General features: G+C 44.8%; 1 protein-coding gene across 3 annotated transcripts in view; it reads left to right on the top strand.

Annotated features, from left to right (window-relative positions):
* The window catches only part of lhfpl2a (LHFPL tetraspan subfamily member 2a), a 35,919-nt gene extending 31,262 nt beyond the window's left edge, over nucleotides 1-4,657 (top strand). For all 3 annotated transcript variants that reach the window (XM_070988995.1, XM_070988993.1, XM_070988994.1), the window contains one exon: nucleotides 3,970-4,657. In XM_070988995.1, coding sequence (XP_070845096.1) covers nucleotides 3,970-4,226 — 257 coding nt within the window. In that variant the 3' untranslated portion in view covers nucleotides 4,227-4,657. The remainder of the gene's footprint in view (nucleotides 1-3,969) is intronic.
* Nucleotides 4,658-21,263: the final 16,606 nt, after the last annotated feature.

The raw sequence follows: 21,263 nt of genomic DNA, 5'->3' as shown, positions 1-21,263 counted from the left end.
GCCTGCGAAGCTCAAGGCTGATAACCTTTCTTCTCCCTTCAACGGCAGGACGAGAAAAGACTCAGCACACCTCCTGCCCGACATCTAACAGCGCCACCGCTGACTTGTCCTTTTTCCAGCGTCCACCCATCAGTCACTGTGCATGAGCGTCTTCAGTTTGACTGCTGTCTTTTCACGAGGCCTGCGGATGATATCACTCTCGCTGATATCCACCACCAGACCGACTTTATACTAATCACACTTTCCACTATTCGTGCCGACCCTCCGGTAATGAGAAAACTGGAGCCAGACGGCAGATGTTTGGGGAAGTGATTGACCTCAGATGGGAGGATTGTGATGCCGTTGCCAGAGATGGTCACGTCATCGCACTGGAGTAGCTTCATAGCCCCTTAACCTAATCTGCACATACGCTGATGTCACTTGTACTTTTTACTTAAGACTCTTTTGTCCCCCATGACACACTTCCTGATGGCCGCAGTCTCTCAGATGCCATTAAACTGACGGTCAATTTAAGCTCAGGTGGTTTTCAGATTTCAGCTGAAAGTAAATCTGCTCCTTTTGCTTTACGTAATCCAATGGCTAAAACAGACGGCCTTCTGTTGAGGGTCAGTAGGGTGAACTTTCTACCCAGCAGGCGCAGTTAGAAGCCCCGAAAGGCTTCTTGTAAGTGATTTCTCTGTACATTTATTAAACGTCGTCCTCACTCATCGTCGCTCATGTCCAGCTTTAGCTGAAAAGGATTAGAGACAAGACGGCAAACACACTTGGCTGTAAAACTGTCTCCAATTCTTGTGCATTTGGTGTCGAATGCTTTTATTACCTGCCATAAACGTTCCCTCCAGCCGTGAGGCACACACCTCGTCACAGGTTTAACCGTTGACCATGACTCAGCCCCAGGCTGGAAGTCAGGGCAACAAAACGGCGTTTTACTGGAGTCAAGCGTCATTACTGAGTAACGATGACTGTGACAGAAAGTATCAGGAGTTACGCAAAAGATTGAAGCAGAACTGCTGATTCTGGCTGACAGAAAAGAGGATATCTGTAAACTGGATGTGTGTGTTTACAGTGGAGATGGCTGCTTCATAATGAAACTAACCAAAGGTAGAGCAAACATGCAGTATTAGGAGATCCGGTTTTTACACTGCACTACTGTGGGTGGGCAGCATTTTACAATCACTGCTCCTTCAACTGGGGAGCAGCAGTTTACTTACGGCAAGCAGAAAAGGCCACATTGTGAACATGTGCAACCTGTTGAGACCAAATACTCTCATAGGAACACATGCTGTTGTTTGGAAGTCTAGTTTTAGTCCACGTGTCCTTCATTAAAGCCGCTGTAATCATTATTTTAACGTTAACAATGGCTCAAACGACTACATGTAAAAGGTGTCACTTGACCCATGGAGAATTAACACCAGACTTTCCCTCAGCTGAGAGCATTTCAGCATCTTTCAGCTCATTGTTTCACGGTTTTGGTTCGATGCCACGACTCTCATCAAACACCTTTCCAGCTGTTTTCAGCGAGTAAGCTCTGCTGGTCCCAAACAGCAGACAGACAAAGTTAGCAGCTAGCTGGTGGACAGAGTGAGCCAGGAGGTGGCTAATGCTAACGTTGTTCTGTATTTTGGTTGTGTAAAGAGGGAACATTGCTAACATGTTTGCCATACAGCTTAAAGTGATAATACAAAACAGATAAATTATATCTGTGCTGTGCAGCTTGTTGCACAAATGAATAAACGAATGAAAAGTAAGAATCTAAAGCTACGCTAGCAGCTGTGAGGCTAACCACCTATTTCAACATGGCAGATACAACATGCTCCAACCAATTCAGCTGTTTTGTGGGGTTAACAAAATATTAAAAGCAACTGTTAGTCTAAAAGAGCACAATTCAAAAGCACCATAAATTGCAGCCTCTGTCAGGACCAGTAAGTCAAGTCTTTAATAAAACTGATTCAGCCAACGTTGAACTTTATAACCTTCATGAAGGGAGGATTTATTGCAGGCTGTAAAATCAGGCTGTAACCAGCTGAGCCTGATGGAATATGAAAGGGTCGGCAAGTGTCATCATGTGCAGATATCAACATATTTTTATTTTTCAGAATACATTATGTGATCAGGTGACGCTGTTGACAGAAAATAAACTGGTTTTTATAATCTCCAGCTTCTTAAATGTGAGTGTTTGCTGCTTCTGAATCGTAAATTAAATATCTTTGGGTTCAGGACAAAACTAGCCATCGCCCTGGACTGATGACTGTTTTGCAGGCCAAACACTAATAAACAGAGAAAGTAACTGACAGATTGCCAGTGTTTCCTTTTGCCGTCTCGCTGTCTCTTCTTGTTTTCACTTCATATGGATTTTTGGGCGTTTGGGGGGGAGCTCCTCTTTTTTTCCTGGAAAGTAGAGGGGGGGGCAGATTTCTTGGAGCAGAGGGCCTGCTGTGCTGTATTACAGGGTGGAGGCTGTGGGAGCAGAGGTTAGAGGGGCGGGGGGGTCGGTGGCGGGAGGCGGCCATCAGAAATGGATTGATGGTGGAGAATCGACAGTTTGGAGGGTAACGGAGACAAGAGCCAGTGCAGAGGGAATAGTGAGGCTGGAAGGGTGGAGCACAGTTGGATATTAGGTTAGAAGGTCCAGGCTGTGGGGGGGTGCGTTTGAATGAGCGTGTGTGTGGAGGGAGGGGGGGGTCTTAGGAGGGGTGGGGTTGGGAATTAAAACCATACCTTCAGTCCATCACTGGAGCCGGTCTGGACGTCAGGGCAATGCAGCAACATGTGGAAAGAATTTATGACCTAGTTTTCATTTCCTTGTTTAATACGATATTGGGTGCTTTAAGAGAGCGAGCGAGCGAGAGAGAGAGAGAGACAGGAAGCAGAGAGAGAGAGCGAGCGACTGTTTCACCTCCACATTCTGACGAAGCAAGGCAGCGAGGCCGGCTGTTTGTAAGTGTGTTATTGTAATGTCTCGTCCTGAGGAAGAGCAGAGCAGAGGAAAGGATGAAACCTCATGACGTGAAATCACATGAAGATCAAAGGCTGTTTTTACATGATGTGTGAGCTCTGTGTGTGTCAGGATTAGCGTTAAGGTGCTGAAACCAAGTCTGTTGAAGTGGGTCATGGTTTGACGGGAAGTGACCCCGTCCCTCCCCCGAGACGCAGGACGCCGCAGGGTCAGCCAATGACTGGGGCGGGCGGGAAAAGCCCTCTGGTTACCTTTTCCTGTTGTTCTCTGCTGACCTGACAGGCATGTGTGTCAAGATTCAGGATCAGGTCTCTCTTTCCTGGCGGTCTCGCCGTGATTATCCTCAGTCACGTTTCAGACAGTCAGCAGGAAATCACTTCTTCATGCTGGTTTTTTTATGTTCTCATCTGTGCTGATGGGATGCTCTGAATGCCGTGATGGCCCTGTGGAAGGAAGTGTTTTCATCCCGGAGAACAGCGGCGGTCACAGAGGCCATCATGAACACAGGCCATCAGGACCTGAAGCACATCTCATCTGCTTTTGCCTAACGATGATGTTCCATCAGCGAGCAGTCATGGCCTCCAGAGAAGTGCTCCTGAATGTGATAAATGGCAAATGGACTTCATTTCCAGACGAATCTGGTGACTGAGTCGTGTTTGCTGCTCGGTCTTTAGCGTTCCTGCTCAGTCTTTTGTCTGCAAACCTCTCAGAATATGATGTAAACAATAATAATGGAGATTTGTGGGCTTTACTTTAGAATTCTTCACAAAGTCTGTTTGTTCGTCAACAGCATTCAGATAAAACTGGTCTGATTTTCGTTGGGAAAGTTTTGCAGGACATAACCTTTATTTTAATGCCGTTCGGTGGCTATATTTCCAGCATGTAAACGGTTCCACAGGATGTGCTGGGCAGGTTTCAGTGAAATATTCGACACACTTACAGCGTTACATGCAAACAGGACGTGGACAAACTGCCATCAGCTAACGATCCCTCTCTCTGTTCCCTTCTCGCAGGTCTGTTTCTGATCCTGGGTCTGATGTTGTACCCTGCTGGCTGGGGTTCAGACAAGGTCCAGCTGTACTGTGGCCCCGACGCGGCTCCGTACCGGGCCGGGCTCTGCTCCATGGGCTGGGCCTTCTACACCGCCATGGGCGGCACTGTGCTCACCTTCATCTGCGCTGTCTTCTCCGCACAGGCCGAAATCGCCACCTCCAGCGACAAGGTCCAGGAGGAGATTGAGGAGGGAAAAAGCCTCATCTGCCTCCTCTGAGACCCAGATACTTTTGTCCTTATGAAGAAAAGAGAAGAAGAAGAAGAAGAAGAAGAAGAAGAAGAAGAGAGACACAGGCCAATAACAATCCACACCTGCCTCGTGAGGCCGGCCTGTGAACGGGAGGCTCCTGCATTGTTTACCACTAAAACTGACTCTTTTTGTCTCTGTTCTGTGTTTATGTGAGAGAAATCTACAAGTGCCAAGTTTTTTCTCAGTGTGTGTCTTCGTCTTTCTGCCACTAGAGGTGCTGTGTCCTTTATTGTATTCATGTCAACCATGTGGGTGCCCGGGGGGGCTTTGTCTGTCACCACATGTCCTGTAAATAAGTGTGATTATATATATTTTGTACATAGTAATGATCGCAGAATGATTGGTCAGCTTGATCCAGGCTGGGCTGATGATGTCACTCTTGCCTTAAAACACTGGTGTTTTTGTCACCACGACCAGCGAACCTGGATCTGTTAACTGTTTGCCATGTGGGAGTATTAACTCAACAAGGGAACCACTACTCAGCCAGAATAAACTACTCACAGAATCAGCGTGGATGTCCTTTAAAGCTTACAGAATGTACTGTTATTTGAATAATTCATGTGTTTGCAGACCCTTGAAATGTATCGATGGGAGTTATGATTCACACAGACTGCACGAGGACACGCAAAGGAAGCTCTGCGGCGCGTCATTTGTCCTCTGTTCTGCGAAATCTTGAAATGAAGTGAGCTTAATCCTAGCCTAAGCTGAGAGGTGGCTCTGCGTCTGGTCCTCCTTCAGCAGACATCCTGCAATCTGTGCACAAAGACTGGATGATGAGGACGCACACATGAAGTGTTGCTGTTGTTAGTAACGTCTGGCTTCAGGGAGTCTGTCGAGTCACAGATAGCGTTCTGTCTATTCCCATTTGTTTCTGCCAAACGAATAAAGAGAAGGGAAAAAACAAGGTTTGGTTCTGGTTTGTTATCCAGCGAAAGCCTCGCTGTGTGGAAGAGGAGGAGGAGGAGGGAGGAGATGCAGCAAGTGGAGCAGCCAGCTTGGTGCTGAGACCTCGGTTTGGCCCTCGAGGTGGGGGTGGGTACATTTTCCTGCCAGCGGGTCATCAGTTTTTCCACTGATGCAGAACTGAACTCTGTGTGTGAGTATGAGTGTGTGTGCACTTGTGTAGTACTTCACTTGAGTATTTCCATTTTATGCTACTTTATACTTGTAGCCCAGTACACTTCAGAGGTACATTTATCCCACAGCTCTACTTACTTTACAAATTAAGAGCACATTGTTAAAAATTAAGCCAGTGACCAACCTGTTTGACCTGTGTCCCCTTACAAATAGCAGGGTCTAATTGGTGTGTCAGATGGAGGTAAACTTGTTCAATATTTAACAAAAAAGCAAAGATAAGTCGTAGGAAAACTTTGGTTTAATTATTTTCCCTCCCGTTAATCATTTCACGAGCCCTCAGATTTATTTTGTGACCCTCTGAGGGGCCCCAGCCCTACTTTGGGAACTAGTGGGCTAAACGAGCTGAGTAGCTCCACCTCGAGCAGCTAACAGCAAAATGCTTGATGAGCGTTTAATACTAACAGTTTAATTATCTCATATATTCAGCAATAACATCTCCTTCACAGGGACTATTTTTCACATTTCAGTTTATATATAAAAAGAACAATACGTGAAGTAGTTCAAAAATATAAATTAAACAAAATACGTACAGAGAATGATGTTGCAAAGAACAATATACACAATGACATTCACAAGATAGTGAAGTTGTCAGCAAACACTTCAGCAGTTATGAAGCATCGTTGTCATTTAGTCTTATTTGCGTCACCTGATGAATTTCAGTCCGGCACTTGTAAAACCCAGCAGAGCTGCACATTCAGCTGAAGTTAACGCAGACATTTTCCCACCTGTAGCCTCTGTTTGACCTCTCTTTGCCCAGCTAATAAACGCTCTTCCTTGTGCACCACCTGAGCGTGTTTGTGATCGCGGATCCTCCCTCCATGTGGACCACAGAGAGGTCTCTGGCCCCCCCTTGTGGCTCCCATCCTCCATCAAACTAAACTCAGCGTTTAATGACTCCCAGATTAGGCACATGACACATCATGTAATCTGAGGAGAGCAGCAGAAACTCAAACCTGTGTCAGTGCCAGAGGCTTTGAGTTTTGCCTTTCATTTTCCTTTTTGTGGAAAGAGTCAGAGAGGAGGAGGACGAGGAGAGACACAACCTCTAAGACCTTCAGGCAGGCTGTAATTAACAAAGGCTGCCTCTCTGCCGTTTATTCTGGCCTGGAGGTTTGAGTTAGAGGATCTAAGACACCTAGCTGGTACATAGATCTCAACCATGTTGGACAGACAGGACGGGGCAAAAAAGCATGTAGTAACTTTACCCTGTCTGCCTGTCCCAATAACAAGGACTGTCAGTCATTTACAGTTTACTCGATTACAAAGTCGTCCATTCGTTTAATCCGTACACTTCTTGTGAGGAACTTTTCCTTCAGCTCGGGGCTTTCTGCCATATATATATATATATATAACTGTATTTTAACCATTTAACACCCCACCTGCGGACATGTTGGACACCGATCCGGTAAAAAAAAATAATTTGTTAATAATTTTGGCTAATTTTTTTATTCATAAATGTAAATTCAGCAACAAAAACAACAATTTTATTCATTTTCTCAAAGATGTTGAACAATACATACAGCTTATTGATAGCTCTGACAACAAAAAAGCTGTCAAGACCTTCAACATATGCTCTGCTCCAGATGTTTTTGTGTAATCTAAGGACATATGGACATATCCCCTGGCAACTCTACTATATGTTCTTTGTTTGTATACTGTTTCTGTATACGTTTTTTTTTTTCTTCAATAAAATGTTATTTAAAAAAAAAAAGAAAAAAAGTGACGCTGATCACAAAACGGAGACAAAGCGAGCAAATAGCTGGAAGCCAAGAGAGGAGACACTGTAGAGAAAACGACAGACAATGTAACTCTGCAGAGTGCGTCCATTGCAAAACTGAGCTAGCTTAGCTTAGCTTAGCAATAGCACAACGTCAATGCTTTAGCACCAGCAGACACAAGGTGCGGTTAATGTTAGGGTTACAGTATGATCGCTAGTTAACACACAGGCTAGTCAAGAGTGTACGTTAATAGTGGCTGCATGTAATGGCTAGTTAGCAACGTTAATCAACGTGATGGCTACTAGTCATGTCCATAACTTAGCTAAGTTTAGCCCAAGAAAATCACTAGAAAGTGAAACGCGTCGTTCATGTCACCACACTCTTACTCCCCTAAAATACACAAAACTAAATATCAGTCTGAGTTTAAATGATTCAACACAGCAAGGATATTCAGTTTAGTCTGAGCTTCACGTAAAGCGTTTTTCTAAAGATGTTACAAAGCTCTTTTACACACATTACACAGACAATAAACAATAGTTAACTGTCATATATATCAGAAAAGTGAAAAAAGTGACAACCCTTCAACATATTAAATAGATATATATGAAAATTAATTCTTATTTCAGTAAATCATAGCGTCGCATGGACAGCTTTGTGCGGACAGCAGCGTCCTGTTCAACAGAGCAAGACGTGTTTAAGGAGGTTTCTCCTCATTTACCCTCATTTTCAGTATATATTGACTTCATAAAAAGCACTTTGTGAAATATTGTTCAAGTTTTCATGTTAACTTGTTTTTGCCTCCTCAAAATGAGTGAAACTTACAGTTCTGAAAGTTAATGTTGCACAAATTAAAGGCCATGTTTATGTATTATTGCATGTGCTATTATACCTCAGTTTTAGTTTAACGTCATCGTATTATTTCTTATTTATTTGTTTTTGCATTTCAGAAAGTGTTTTCTTTAAAATTGAGTGGTCTATGGCCCTGAAGCCCAATAAATGGGTTAATTTTTCACAGAGAAATATGCAAATTGTCTTTGTTGTAAAGAGCTACATGAGCGTAAATCTGCTGTTTCTGACACTTTTAATGCACACTGACACAGAAATCTGTGAATGTAGATTATGATTGTCGGGACATTGAAACTAGTTTGAAACTGAAATGTATTTGAAATAATATTTGAATTGATTGATGATTGACTGAATTGATGTAGCCTCCTGCTCCGCTGGCCTGAGGTGGGTTTTTTTTTTGTTGTTGTTTTTTTTTTGGCTTTTGAGCACAACTGAGAGTGCTCAACTGCTAAATGGTTTGAAGAAGGCGAACCGGAGCACCCGGAGAAAACCTTGTCACCAGGTAAGATTACCTGGATGTTATGTTGCATTAATCTAGAAATTCAAACGACCTGAGGCACGTTTATCTTTCAAGATGAATGCAATCACACCTCGACGATGCCAACTGCATTTTACTTGAAGAGTGCAGAGAAGAACCGGCGGATGGCACTCCGTTTCATGGGTGGTCCCATGTGACTTTTGAAAATGGAGACAATCTCTTTCTCGACTGCTGGGTCCTTGATCTTCATAGAAACCAGCAGCATATCTGTACTACCCCAGCTCTTACGCAAGGCCTTGAAAATGGCCTTGTCAAGCTTTTTAAAGGTTTCAGGCGTCACGCCTGCACCCTCAACTTCTGCCCACGTGTATTCAGTCAGATGCTTGATGATGTCCGCTGGGTCTTCGGTGTTCCAGTCCACTTTTGCTTCTCTGCACACCCTTGTGAACAGCTTCTCCATGAGTACCTGCAAGCACATTTTCTTCCATTCTGCGCTTGGTCCTGCATCCTCTTTCTTCGGTGTCTCCACAGGTCTTTCGCACTCTGTCCGTTCACTTTCCGCATTGCCCAGCACGGCGGCTGTCACCTTCTGGCTGCAGACCTCAGACTGAGTCTTCATCCACCAAGTCATCAGGACCATGAAGATCCACACTCTGTCCATGATCTCCTTGTCCATGAGCTTCTGGGACTTGGAAACGACCAATCCCTTCTGTGTCTCTGCACTAAAGGGTTTTGGCATTGGCATCCCATCGTTCATGTAACGCCTCAGGAGATCAGCCAAGGCATCTGTGACCACCAGGACTCTGCTGTCGTTAACCGGTTTGTCACTCAGAGCCGACAAAGACTTAGACTCAGCCAGAGAAGCAACGCCCCTGGTGAGCGCCATCACTGACTCCTTGCCCTTGGCCTTACCGCCCCTGGAAACTTTGGCATGAAGCTTTGCTCCCATACGACACAAGAGCACTGTGGCAATGGTCTTTGTGAAACAATCCTTGATCTTCTGGCTCATCTTCTTTCTTTTCTTCGACGCTTCCGCAGCAGCTTCCGACACCTGCAAACTCTTCTCCTCATCACTCATGATTTCACAGATATCATCTGCAACAGATTCAGTGTCCTTACAGGACTGAGACTGCAACAATTTGCTGCTGGTGTTTGACACACTGCTCAAAAGAGGTTCTAGCATCTGTCTCATTTCGTCTGAAATGATTTCCTGGACAGATTTGGTGGATGCTCTGCCAGCGCTGCTGTCTGATGGCACCTCCTGTGACTGAGTGGCTTTGTCTCCGCCCATCTCCTCATCTCTTGGGGTCTCTGCCTTTGATGCACATGAGCATTTAAACATCTTGCAGGCATGATTGATCATCGTGCACAGCCTGTTGGGAGGGGTGAGGCGCTGATATGCGACTCCAGTGCTCGGGGTGGTGGTGGTGGTGGTGGTGGTGGTGGTGCTGCTGCTGCTGCTGCTGCTGCTGCTGCTGCTGCTGCTGAGGGAAGAGTTGATGCTTTCTGTCACCTCTTTGCATATCAGGCTTGACAAGCGTTTTGAGCTTTTGCTCCCGTCTTCATCCAAATGTCCCAGAGACTCCTGAAAGCTACCAGTGAGCGTCTTGCTCAGACTGGCATGAACAAGCTCCTCTGTCAGGGCCCCTGTCAAGTTTTTCACAGTGTCTTTGATGGTTCTGAACACTAAAGTGATGATTTCCATGACGAATTCAGCCATCAGTATTTTGGTGGCACAATCCGGGGCGCCATCTTTCAGCTGTCGCCACTGTGTGGCTGACATCCCTTTCATAAAGGATTCAACCAGATGGCTAACAGACTCCTTCTTCACCTCTGGAAGAGTAGGTGAAACCCGACACTCTTTGTTATTATCCATGTCAATTGTAAATGTAACCTTTCTCGATGTAGAAATATAAAATCAGTAACGCACTATAATATCAGTGGAAATGTCAAATCGGCAACGCAGTAATGTAACGATCAGTAAAGCGGTCTATCGATAGCTTTTCAAACAGTTTAGTGACTGAGGTAAAGTCTGTTCCTTTTAAAAACAACAACATCAAAGACATCAATGACATCAAAGACATCAATGACATCATGACATCAAAGACATCAATGACATCAATGACATCAAAGACATCAAAGACATCAAAGACATCAATGACATCAAAGACATCATGACATCAAAGACATCAAAGACATCAAAGACATCAAAGACATCAATGGCATCAATGGCATCAAAGACATCAAAGACATCAAAGACATCAAAGACATCAATGACATCAAAGACATCATGACATCAAAGACATCAAAGACATCAATGACATCAAAGACATCATGACATGAAAGACATCAAAGACATCAAAGACATCAATGACATCATGACATCAAAGACATCAATGACATCAAAGACATCAATGACATCAGACATCAATGGCATCAAAGCCATCAACAACATGAAAGAAATCAACAATATCAAACCATTTTTTTTGTGTGTCTGACATCACAGATCAAAGCCCCACTCAGCCCCGCCCCCCCAAACCGCCACCTCAGCATAACAACCTGCGTAGCAACGGTTGCCGTGTTGGAACGTGGCCGCTAATCACTGGAAAAGAAGAGAAACTCATCGGGCTGTTCAGACTCTACATATTCAGTTGAAAGCACGTTAAAAACAGCTGAAGTTATTCTGGTATTTAACTCACGTATTTTCTTTTTCTGCTCTGTCTCCAGCTGAATGGCCTGTGGTGATCAGGGCGTAGGCTATGTGTCCAAAATGAAGATGTCTCCTCTGCGTCGCCTTCATGAGACTGATCAGGACATGAGGCGCAGAGACAGAAGTGTGTCCACTTATCATTCACAATATGTTTCAGGGATGCCTCATTTATCACTATCATTCACTCATCCATAATGAGAAATGTCTCTTCTTTATATCTGATTAAATGTGCAGTTTTAGTGATTTTAAAGGGGATATTGTGTATTATCAATTATCAATTGGTCCCATCAAGGGCACGCTGGATTAGATGACCCCAGGCTAAGTCAACAAGCACCAAGATATATTCTTTAACATGCAAAGCTAGATTTGATTTGATATTATTGTTGTCTTTTGTTTTTTTCATATAGATTTTGGTTTATGCCCCCCCCCCCCCCTTTTTTCCATCAATCCTATTTTTATGTATTTTATCTCCCCCCAGCTCAGACCAACATTCTTCAATGCACATTTTCACGTATTATTCTATTGTACATTTTGGAAATAATATCAAATCTGATCATTAAAAAAAAGCCCCTTAAGTCAGTGTCTTGATTTTGGTTTGTGTTTTGAGGATTAAGGCTAAAAGTGTCTTGTAAATCTTCTGAAACTCCACTCACTCCACAAAATAAGACATTTTCTAAAAGTGATTCATGAAGCATTTCAGTGCTAAAAGTGGCTCCTCAGTGTGAGAGAAGTTGGAGGTCCAGAGGAGCTCTGAGTGGGTGACACCTGCTCAGTCAGTCAGCCGCTGCAGGTGATGCACCTGGTCTCAGTCTTGGGGCTAGTGCAGCAGCGAGCCCCTCCCTCTGCTTACATGCAGATAAACAGTCACCGCTGAACTCAGATTAAAGTGCAGAAATCCGTCGAGCCCCTTTGATCTGTTTCTTTACCAGAGACTCTTCAACTGGAAGTAGACGCTCGTGTTTTCTAAAAGTCTGTCTTGTGTCAGAAGTCATACGTTAGAAAGCTGCTTAAAAACCTCCCTGCTGCTCTTCATTCAGCCATCATAACTCAGCCTAAACATTTCAACCTATCATCAATCTCACTTTATAAACATGCACAGGGTAAATAAGAAACTCCATCTGGCAGCTAGTTAGCCTAGCAGAAAACATGACCATGTTGGCGCGGCCCTTCAGGATGCGACTCAAACCTGAAGGACGGACACAGCACACATGCAGACTTAAAGGAGACGTTCAGGGGACACGGACTGCGGCAGGACCAGAGCGGACAGCACCTCCACGTACGGTGAAGCTCTCCACCGGGACAGAGGCAGCGATGTTTCCGATGCGGTTGAACTCTTCTTCATGGTTTTGGGCTGTCCCTCCAGGGTGAGAAAACCTGGACAAAGAGACGTTACAGAGGACATGTTCAGGCTGGAATGAATATATCTGCTTCATTAAAGGGTCAAAATAAGGCTGGTACCAGGCCACGGAGAGTCCAGCCAAAAATACAACTCTAAGAAAGAGTCCAGAGGCGACTTCTCTACTTCTCTAATGCACATCTGATGACACAGAGGGTCTATGGAAAGACATGGACATGGCGGAGAGCTAACTCTCAATCAGAGCCTTAAAGCGCGTAGCTGGTTGTTGACCACCACGTGTATGGTGCCATGTGTGGTGTAGGACGGCAGGTCGGACAGGTGGAACGTCTCGTACAGGACGCCCTGGCCTGCGAATGCAGCGTCACCGTGAAGCTGAATAGACACGACCTGCGAAGCCATTCATCAGGTTACAAACGTGCTACGAGCACGAGCAGAGGTGCTTTTCCTCCGTGTTTACGTGAAGAGCTGAATCAGCGTACCCTCTTGCCCTCAGCGTCTCCACAGTAGAACTGATTGGCTTTGGTCTTCCCCTGCACCACTGGGCCCACTGCTTCCAGGTGGTTTGTTGTTGTAAAGAGCTACATGAGCGTAAATCTGCTGTTTCTGACACTTTTAATGCACACTGACACAGAAATCTGTGAATGTAGATTATGATTGTCGGGACATTGAAACTAGTTTGAAACTGAAATGTATTTGAAATAATATTTGAATTGATTGATGATTGACTGAATTGATGTAGCCTCCTGCTCCGCTGGCCTGAGGTGGGTTTTTTTTTTTTAGCTTTTGAGCACAACTGAGAGTGCTCAACTGCTAAATGGTTTGAAGAAGGCGAACCGGAGCACCCGGAGAAAACCTTGTCACCAGGTAAGATTACCTGGATGTTATGTTGCATTAATCTAGAAATTCAAACGACCTGAGGCACGTTTATCTTTCAAGATGAATGCAATCACACCTCGACGATGCCAACTGCATTTTACTTGAAGAGTGCAGAGAAGAACCGGCGGATGGCACTCCGTTTCATGGGTGGTCCCATGTGACTTTTGAAAATGGAGACAATCTCTTTCTCGACTGCTGGGTCCTTGATCTTCATAGAAACCAGCAGCATATCTGTACTACCCCAGCTCTTACGCAAGGCCTTGAAAATGGCCTTGTCAAGCTTTTTAAAGGTTTCAGGCGTCACACCTGCACCCTCAACTTCTGCCCACGTGTATTCAGTCAGATGCTTGATGATGTCCGCTGGGTCTTCGGTGTTCCAGTCCACTTTTGCTTCTCTGCACACCCTTGTGAACAGCTTCTCCATGAGTACCTGCAAGCACATTTTCTTCCATTCTGCGCTTGGTCCTGCATCCTCTTTCTTCGGTGTCTCCACAGGTCTTTCGCACTCTGTCCGTTCACTTTCCGCATTGCCCAGCACGGCGGCTGTCACCTTCTGGCTGCAGACCTCAGACTGAGTCTTCATCCACCAAGTCATCAGGACCATGAAGATCCACACTCTGTCCATGATCTCCTTGTCCATGTGCTTCTGGGACTTGGAAACGACCAATCCCTTCTGTGTCTCTGCACTAAAGGGTTTTGGCATTGGCATCCCATCGTTCATGTAACGCCTCAGGAGATCAGCCAAGGCATCTGTGACCACCAGGACTCTGCTGTCGTTAACCGGTTTGTCACTCAGAGCCGACAAAGACTTAGACTCAGCCAGAGAAGCAACGCCCCTGGTGAGCGCCATCACTGACTCCTTGCCCTTGGCCTTACCGCCCCTGGAAACTTTGGCATGAAGCTTTGCTCCCATACGACACAAGAGCACTGTGGCAATGGTCTTTGTGAAACAATCCTTGATCTTCTGGCTCATCTTCTTTCTTTTCTTCGACGCTTCCGCAGCAGCTTCCGACACCTGCAAACTCTTCTCCTCATCACTCATGATTTCACAGATATCATCTGCAACAGATTCAGTGTCCTTACAGGACTGAGACTGCAACAATTTGCTGCTGGTGTTTGACACGCTGCTCAAAAGAGGTTCTAGCATCTGTCTCATTTCGTCTGAAATGATTTCCTGGACAGATTTGGTGGATGCTCTGCCAGCGCTGCTGTCTGATGGCACCTCCTGTGACTGAGTGGCTTTGTCTCCGCCCATCTCCTCATCTCTTGGGGTCTCTGCCTTTGATGCACATGAGCATTTAAACATCTTGCAGGCATGATTGATCATCGTGCACAGCCTGTTGGGAGGGGTGAGGCGCTGATATGCGACTCCAGTGCTCGGGGTGGTGGTGGTGGTGGTGGTGCTGCTGCTGCTGCTGCTGCTGCTGCTGCTGCTGAGGGAAGAGTTGATGCTTTCTGTCACCTCTTTGCATATCAGGCTTGACAAGCGTTTTGAGCTTTTGCTCCCGTCTTCATCCAAATGTCCCAGAGACTCCTGAAAGCTACCAGTGAGCGTCTTGCTCAGACTGGCATGAACAAGCTCCTCTGTCAGGGCCCCTGTCAAGTTTTTCACAGTGTCTTTGATGGTTCTGAACACTAAAGTGATGATTTCCATGACGAATTCAGCCATCAGTATTTTGGTGGCACAATCCGGGGCGCCATCTTTCAGCTGTCGCCACTGTGTGGCTGACATCCCTTTCATAAAGGATTCAACCAGATGGCTAACAGACTCCTTCTTCACCTCTGGAAGAGTAGGTGAAACCCGACACTCTTTGTTATTATCCATGTCAATTGTAAATGTAACCTTTCTCGATGTAGAAATATAAAATCAGTAACGCACTATAATATCAGTGGAAATGTCAAATCGGCAACGCAGTAATGTAACGATCAGTAAAGCGGTCTATCGATAGCTTTTCAAACAGTTTAGTGACTGAGGTAAAGTCTGTTCCTTTTAAAAACAACAACATCAAAGACATCAAAGACATCAATGACATCAATGACATCAAAGACATCATGACATCAAAGACATCAAAGACATCAATGACATCAAAGACATCAAAGACATCAAAGACATCATGACATCATGACATCAAAGACATCAAAGACATCAATGACATCATGACATCAAAGACATCAATGACATCAAAGACATCAAAGACATCAAAGACATCAATGACATCAAAGACATCATGACATCAAAGACATCAAAGACATCAATGACATCAAAGACATCAAAGACATCAAAGACATCAAAGACATCAATGACATCAATGACATCAAAGACATCAATGACATCATGACATCAAAGACATCAATGACATCAAAGACATCAAAGACATCAAAGACATCAATGACATCAGACATCAGACATCAGACATCAATGACATCAAAGACATCAAAGACATCAATGACATCATGACATCATGACATCATGACATCAAAGACATCAATGACATCAGACATCAATGACATCAACGGCATCAAAGCCATCAACAACATGAAAGAAATCAACAACATCAAACCATTTTTTTTGTGTGTCTGACATCACAGATCAAAGCCCCACTCAGCCCCGCCCCTCCAAACCGCCACCTCAGCATAACAACCTGCGTAGCAACGGTTGCCGTGTTGGAACGTGGCCGCTAATCACTGGACAAGAAGAGAAACTCATCGGGCTGTTCAGACTCTACATATTCAGTTGAAAGCACGTTAAAAACAGCTGAAGTTATTCTGGTATTTAACTCACGTATTTTCTTTTTCTGCTCTGTCTCCAGCTGAATGGCCTGTGGTGATCAGGGCGTAGGCTATGTGTCCAAAATGAAGATGTCTCCTCTGCGTCGCCTTCATGAGACTGATCAGGACATGAGGCGCAGAGACAGAAGTGTGTCCACTTATCATTCACAATATGTTTCAGGGATGCCTCATTTATCACTATCATTCACTCATCCATAATGAGAAATGTCTCTTCTTTATATCTGATTAAATGTGCAGTTTTAGTGATTTTAAAGGGGATATTGTGTATTATCAATTATCAATTGGTCCCATCAAGGGCACGCTGGATTAGATGACCCCAGGCTAAGTCAACAAGCACCAAGATATATTCCTTAACATGCAAAGCTATATTTGATTTGATATTATTGTTGTCTTTTGTTTTTTTCATATAGATTTTGGTTTATGCCCCCCCCCCCTTTTTTCCATCAATCCTATTTTTATGTATTTTATCTCCCCCCCAGCTCAGACCAACATTCTTCAATGCACATTTTCACGTATTATTCTATTGTACATTTTGGAAATAATATCAAATCTGATCATTAAAAAAAAGCCCCTTAAGTCAGTGTCTTGATTTTGGTTTGTGTTTTGAGGATTAAGGCTAAAAGTGTCTTGTAAATCTTCTGAAACTCCACTCACTCCACAAAATAAGACATTTTCTAAAAGTGATTCATGAAGCATTTCAGTGCTAAAAGTGGCTCCTCAGTGTGAGAGAAGTTGGAGGTCCAGAGGAGCTCTGAGTGGGTGACACCTGCTCAGTCAGTCAGCCGCTGCAGGTGATGCACCTGGTCTCAGTCTTGGGACTAGTGCAGCAGCGAGCCCCTCCCTCTGCTTACATGCAGATAAACAGTCACCGCTGAACTCAGATTAAAGTGCAGAAATCCGTCGAGCCCCTTTGATCTGTTTCTTTACCAGAGACTCTTCAACTGGAAGTAGACGCTCGTGTTTTCTAAAAGTCTGTCTTGTGTCAGAAGTCATACGTTAGAAAGCTGCTTAAAAACCTCCCTGCTGCTCTTCATTCAGCCATCATAACTCAGCCTAAACATTTCAACCTATCATCAATCTCACTTTATAAACATGCACAGGGTAAATAAGAAACTCCATCTGGCAGCTAGTTAGCCTAGCAGAAAACATGACCATGTTGGCGCGGCCCTTCAGGATGCGACTCAAACCTGAAGGACGGACACAGCACACATGCAGACTTAAAGGAGACGTTCAGGGGACACGGACTGCGGCAGGACCAGAGCGGACAGCACCTCCACGTACGGTGAAGCTCTCCACCGGGACAGAGGCAGCGATGTTTCCGATGCGGTTGAACTCTTCTTCATGGTTTTGGGCTGTCCCTCCAGGGTGAGAAAACCTGGACAAAGAGACGTTACAGAGGACATGTTCAGGCTGGAATGAATATATCTGCTTCATTAAAGGGTCAAAATAAGGCTGGTACCAGGCCACGGAGAGTCCAGCCAAAAATACAACTCTAAGAAAGAGTCCAGAGGCGACTTCTCTACTTCTCTAATGCACATCTGATGACACAGAGGGTCTATGGAAAGACATGGACATGGCGGAGAGCTAACTCTCAATCAGAGCCTTAAAGCGCGTAGCTGGTTGTTGACCACCACGTGTATGGTGCCATGTGTGGTGTAGGACGGCAGGTCGGACAGGTGGAACGTCTCGTACAGGACGCCCTGGCCTGCGAATGCAGCGTCACCGTGAAGCTGAATAGACACGACCTGCGAAGCCATTCATCAGGTTACAAACGTGCTACGAGCACGAGCAGAGGTGCTTTTCCTCCGTGTTTACGTGAAGAGCTGAATCAGCGTACCCTCTTGCCCTCAGCGTCTCCACAGTAGAACTGATTGGCTTTGGTCTTCCCCTGCACCACTGGGCCCACTGCTTCCAGGTGGTTTGTTGTTGTAAAGAGCTACATGAGCGTAAATCTGCTGTTTCTGACACTTTTAATGCACACTGACACAGAAATCTGTGAATGTAGATTATGATTGTCGGGACATTGAAACTAGTTTGAAACTGAAATGTATTTGAAATAATATTTGAATTGATTGATGATTGACTGAATTGATGTAGCCTCCTGCTCCGCTGGCCTGAGGTGGGTTTTTTTTTTTTAGCTTTTGAGCACAACTGAGAGTGCTCAACTGCTAAATGGTTTGAAGAAGGCGAACCGGAGCACCCGGAGAAAACCTTGTCACCAGGTAAGATTACCTGGATGTTATGTTGCATTAATCTAGAAATTCAAACGACCTGAGGCACGTTTATCTTTCAAGATGAATGCAATCACACCTCGACGATGCCAACTGCATTTTACTTGAAGAGTGCAGAGAAGAACCGGCGGATGGCACTCCGTTTCATGGGTGGTCCCATGTGACTTTTGAAAATGGAGACAATCTCTTTCTCGACTGCTGGGTCCTTGATCTTCATAGAAACCAGCAGCATATCTGTACTACCCCAGCTCTTACGCAAGGCCTTGAAAATGGCCTTGTCAAGCTTTTTAAAGGTTTCAGGCGTCACACCTGCACCCTCAACTTCTGCCCACGTGTATTCAGTCAGATGCTTGATGATGTCCGCTGGGTCTTCGGTGTTCCAGTCCACTTTTGCTTCTCTGCACACCCTTGTGAACAGCTTCTCCATGAGTACCTGCAAGCACATTTTCTTCCATTCTGCGCTTGGTCCTGCATCCTCTTTCTTCGGTGTCTCCACAGGTCTTTCGCACTCTGTCCGTTCACTTTCCGCATTGCCCAGCACGGCGGCTGTCACCTTCTGGCTGCAGACCTCAGACTGAGTCTTCATCCACCAAGTCATCAGGACCATGAAGATCCACACTCTGTCCATGATCTCCTTGTCCATGTGCTTCTGGGACTTGGAAACGACCAATCCCTTCTGTGTCTCTGCACTAAAGGGTTTTGGCATTGGCATCCCATCGTTCATGTAACGCCTCAGGAGATCAGCCAAGGCATCTGTGACCACCAGGACTCTGCTGTCGTTAACCGGTTTGTCACTCAGAGCCGACAAAGACTTAGACTCAGCCAGAGAAGCAACGCCCCTGGTGAGCGCCATCACTGACTCCTTGCCCTTGGCCTTACCGCCCCTGGAAACTTTGGCATGAAGCTTTGCTCCCATACGACACAAGAGCACTGTGGCAATGGTCTTTGTGAAACAATCCTTGATCTTCTGGCTCATCTTCTTTCTTTTCTTCGACGCTTCCGCAGCAGCTTCCGACACCTGCAAACTCTTCTCCTCATCACTCATGATTTCACAGATATCATCTGCAACAGATTCAGTGTCCTTACAGGACTGAGACTGCAACAATTTGCTGCTGGTGTTTGACACGCTGCTCAAAAGAGGTTCTAGCATCTGTCTCATTTCGTCTGAAATGATTTCCTGGACAGATTTGGTGGATGCTCTGCCAGCGCTGCTGTCTGATGGCACCTCCTGTGACTGAGTGGCTTTGTCTCCGCCCATCTCCTCATCTCTTGGGGTCTCTGCCTTTGATGCACATGAGCATTTAAACATCTTGCAGGCATGATTGATCATCGTGCACAGCCTGTTGGGAGGGGTGAGGCGCTGATATGCGACTCCAGTGCTCGGGGTGGTGGTGGTCGGGGTGGTGGTGGTGGTGGTGGTGGTGGTGCTGCTGCTGCTGCTGCTGCTGAGGGAAGAGTTGATACTTTCTGTCACCTCTTTGCATATCAGGCTTGACAAGCTTTTTGAGCTTTTGCTCCCGTCTTCATCCAAATGTCCCAGAGACTCCTGAAAGCTACCAGTGAGCGTCTTGCTCAGACTGGCATGAACAAGCTCCTCTGTCAGGGCCCCTGTCAAGTTTTTCACAGTGTCTTTGATGGTTCTGAACACTAAAGTGATGATTTCCATGACGAATTCAGCCATCAGTATTTTGGTGGCACAATCCGGGGCGCCATCTTTCAGCTGTCGCCACTGTGTGGCTGACATCCCTTTCATAAAGGATTCAACCAGATGGCTAACAGACTCCTTCTTCACCTCTGGAAGAGTAGGTGAAACCCGACACTCTTTGTTATTATCCATGTCAATTGTAAATGTAACCTTTCTCGATGTAGAAATATAAAATCAGTAACGCACTATAATATCAGTGGAAATGTCAAATCGGCAACGCAGTAATGTAACGATCAGTAAAGCGGTCTATCGATAGCTTTTCAAACAGTTTAGTGACTGAGGTAAAGTCTGTTCCTTTTAAAAACAACAACATCAAAGACATCAAAGACATCAATGACATCAAAGACATCAAAGACATCAAAGACATCAATGACATCAAAGACATCAAAGACATCAAAGACATCATGACATCATGACATCAAAGACATCAAAGACATCAAAGACATCAAAGACATCAATGACATCATGACATCAAAGACATCAATGACATCAAAGACATCAATGACATCAAAGACATCAAAGACATCAATGACATCAAAGACATCATGACATCAAAGACATCAAAGACATCAAAGACATCAATGACATCAAAGACATCAAAGACATCAAAGACATCAATGACATCAAAGACATCAAAGACATCAAAGACATCAAAGACATCATGACATCATGACATCAAAGACATCAAAGACATCAAAGACATCAAAGACATCAATGACATCATGACATCAAAGACATCAATGACATCAAAGACATCAATGACATCAAAGACATCAAAGACATCAATGACATCAAAGACATCATGACATCAAAGACATCAAAGACATCAAAGACATCAATGACATCAAAGACATCAAAGACATCAAAGACATCATGACATCATGACATCAAAGACATCAAAGACATCAAAGACATCAATGACATCATGACATCAAAGACATCAATGACATCAAAGACATCAAAGACATCAATGACATCAAAGACATCAAAGACATCAAAGACATCAATGACATCAAAGACATCATGACATCAAAGACATCAATGGCATCAATGGCAGCAATGGCATCAAAGACATCAAAGACATCAAAGACATCAATGACATCAATGGCATCAATGGCATCAAAGACATCAAAGACATCAATGACATCAAAGACAT

This window comes from Chaetodon trifascialis, chromosome 20 (assembly GCF_039877785.1).
Source record: "Chaetodon trifascialis isolate fChaTrf1 chromosome 20, fChaTrf1.hap1, whole genome shotgun sequence".
Classification (NCBI taxonomy): domain Eukaryota; kingdom Metazoa; phylum Chordata; class Actinopteri; order Chaetodontiformes; family Chaetodontidae; genus Chaetodon; species Chaetodon trifascialis.
Note: the sequence above shows the minus strand (reverse complement) of the source record. Positions and strands in the feature narration are given on the sequence as shown.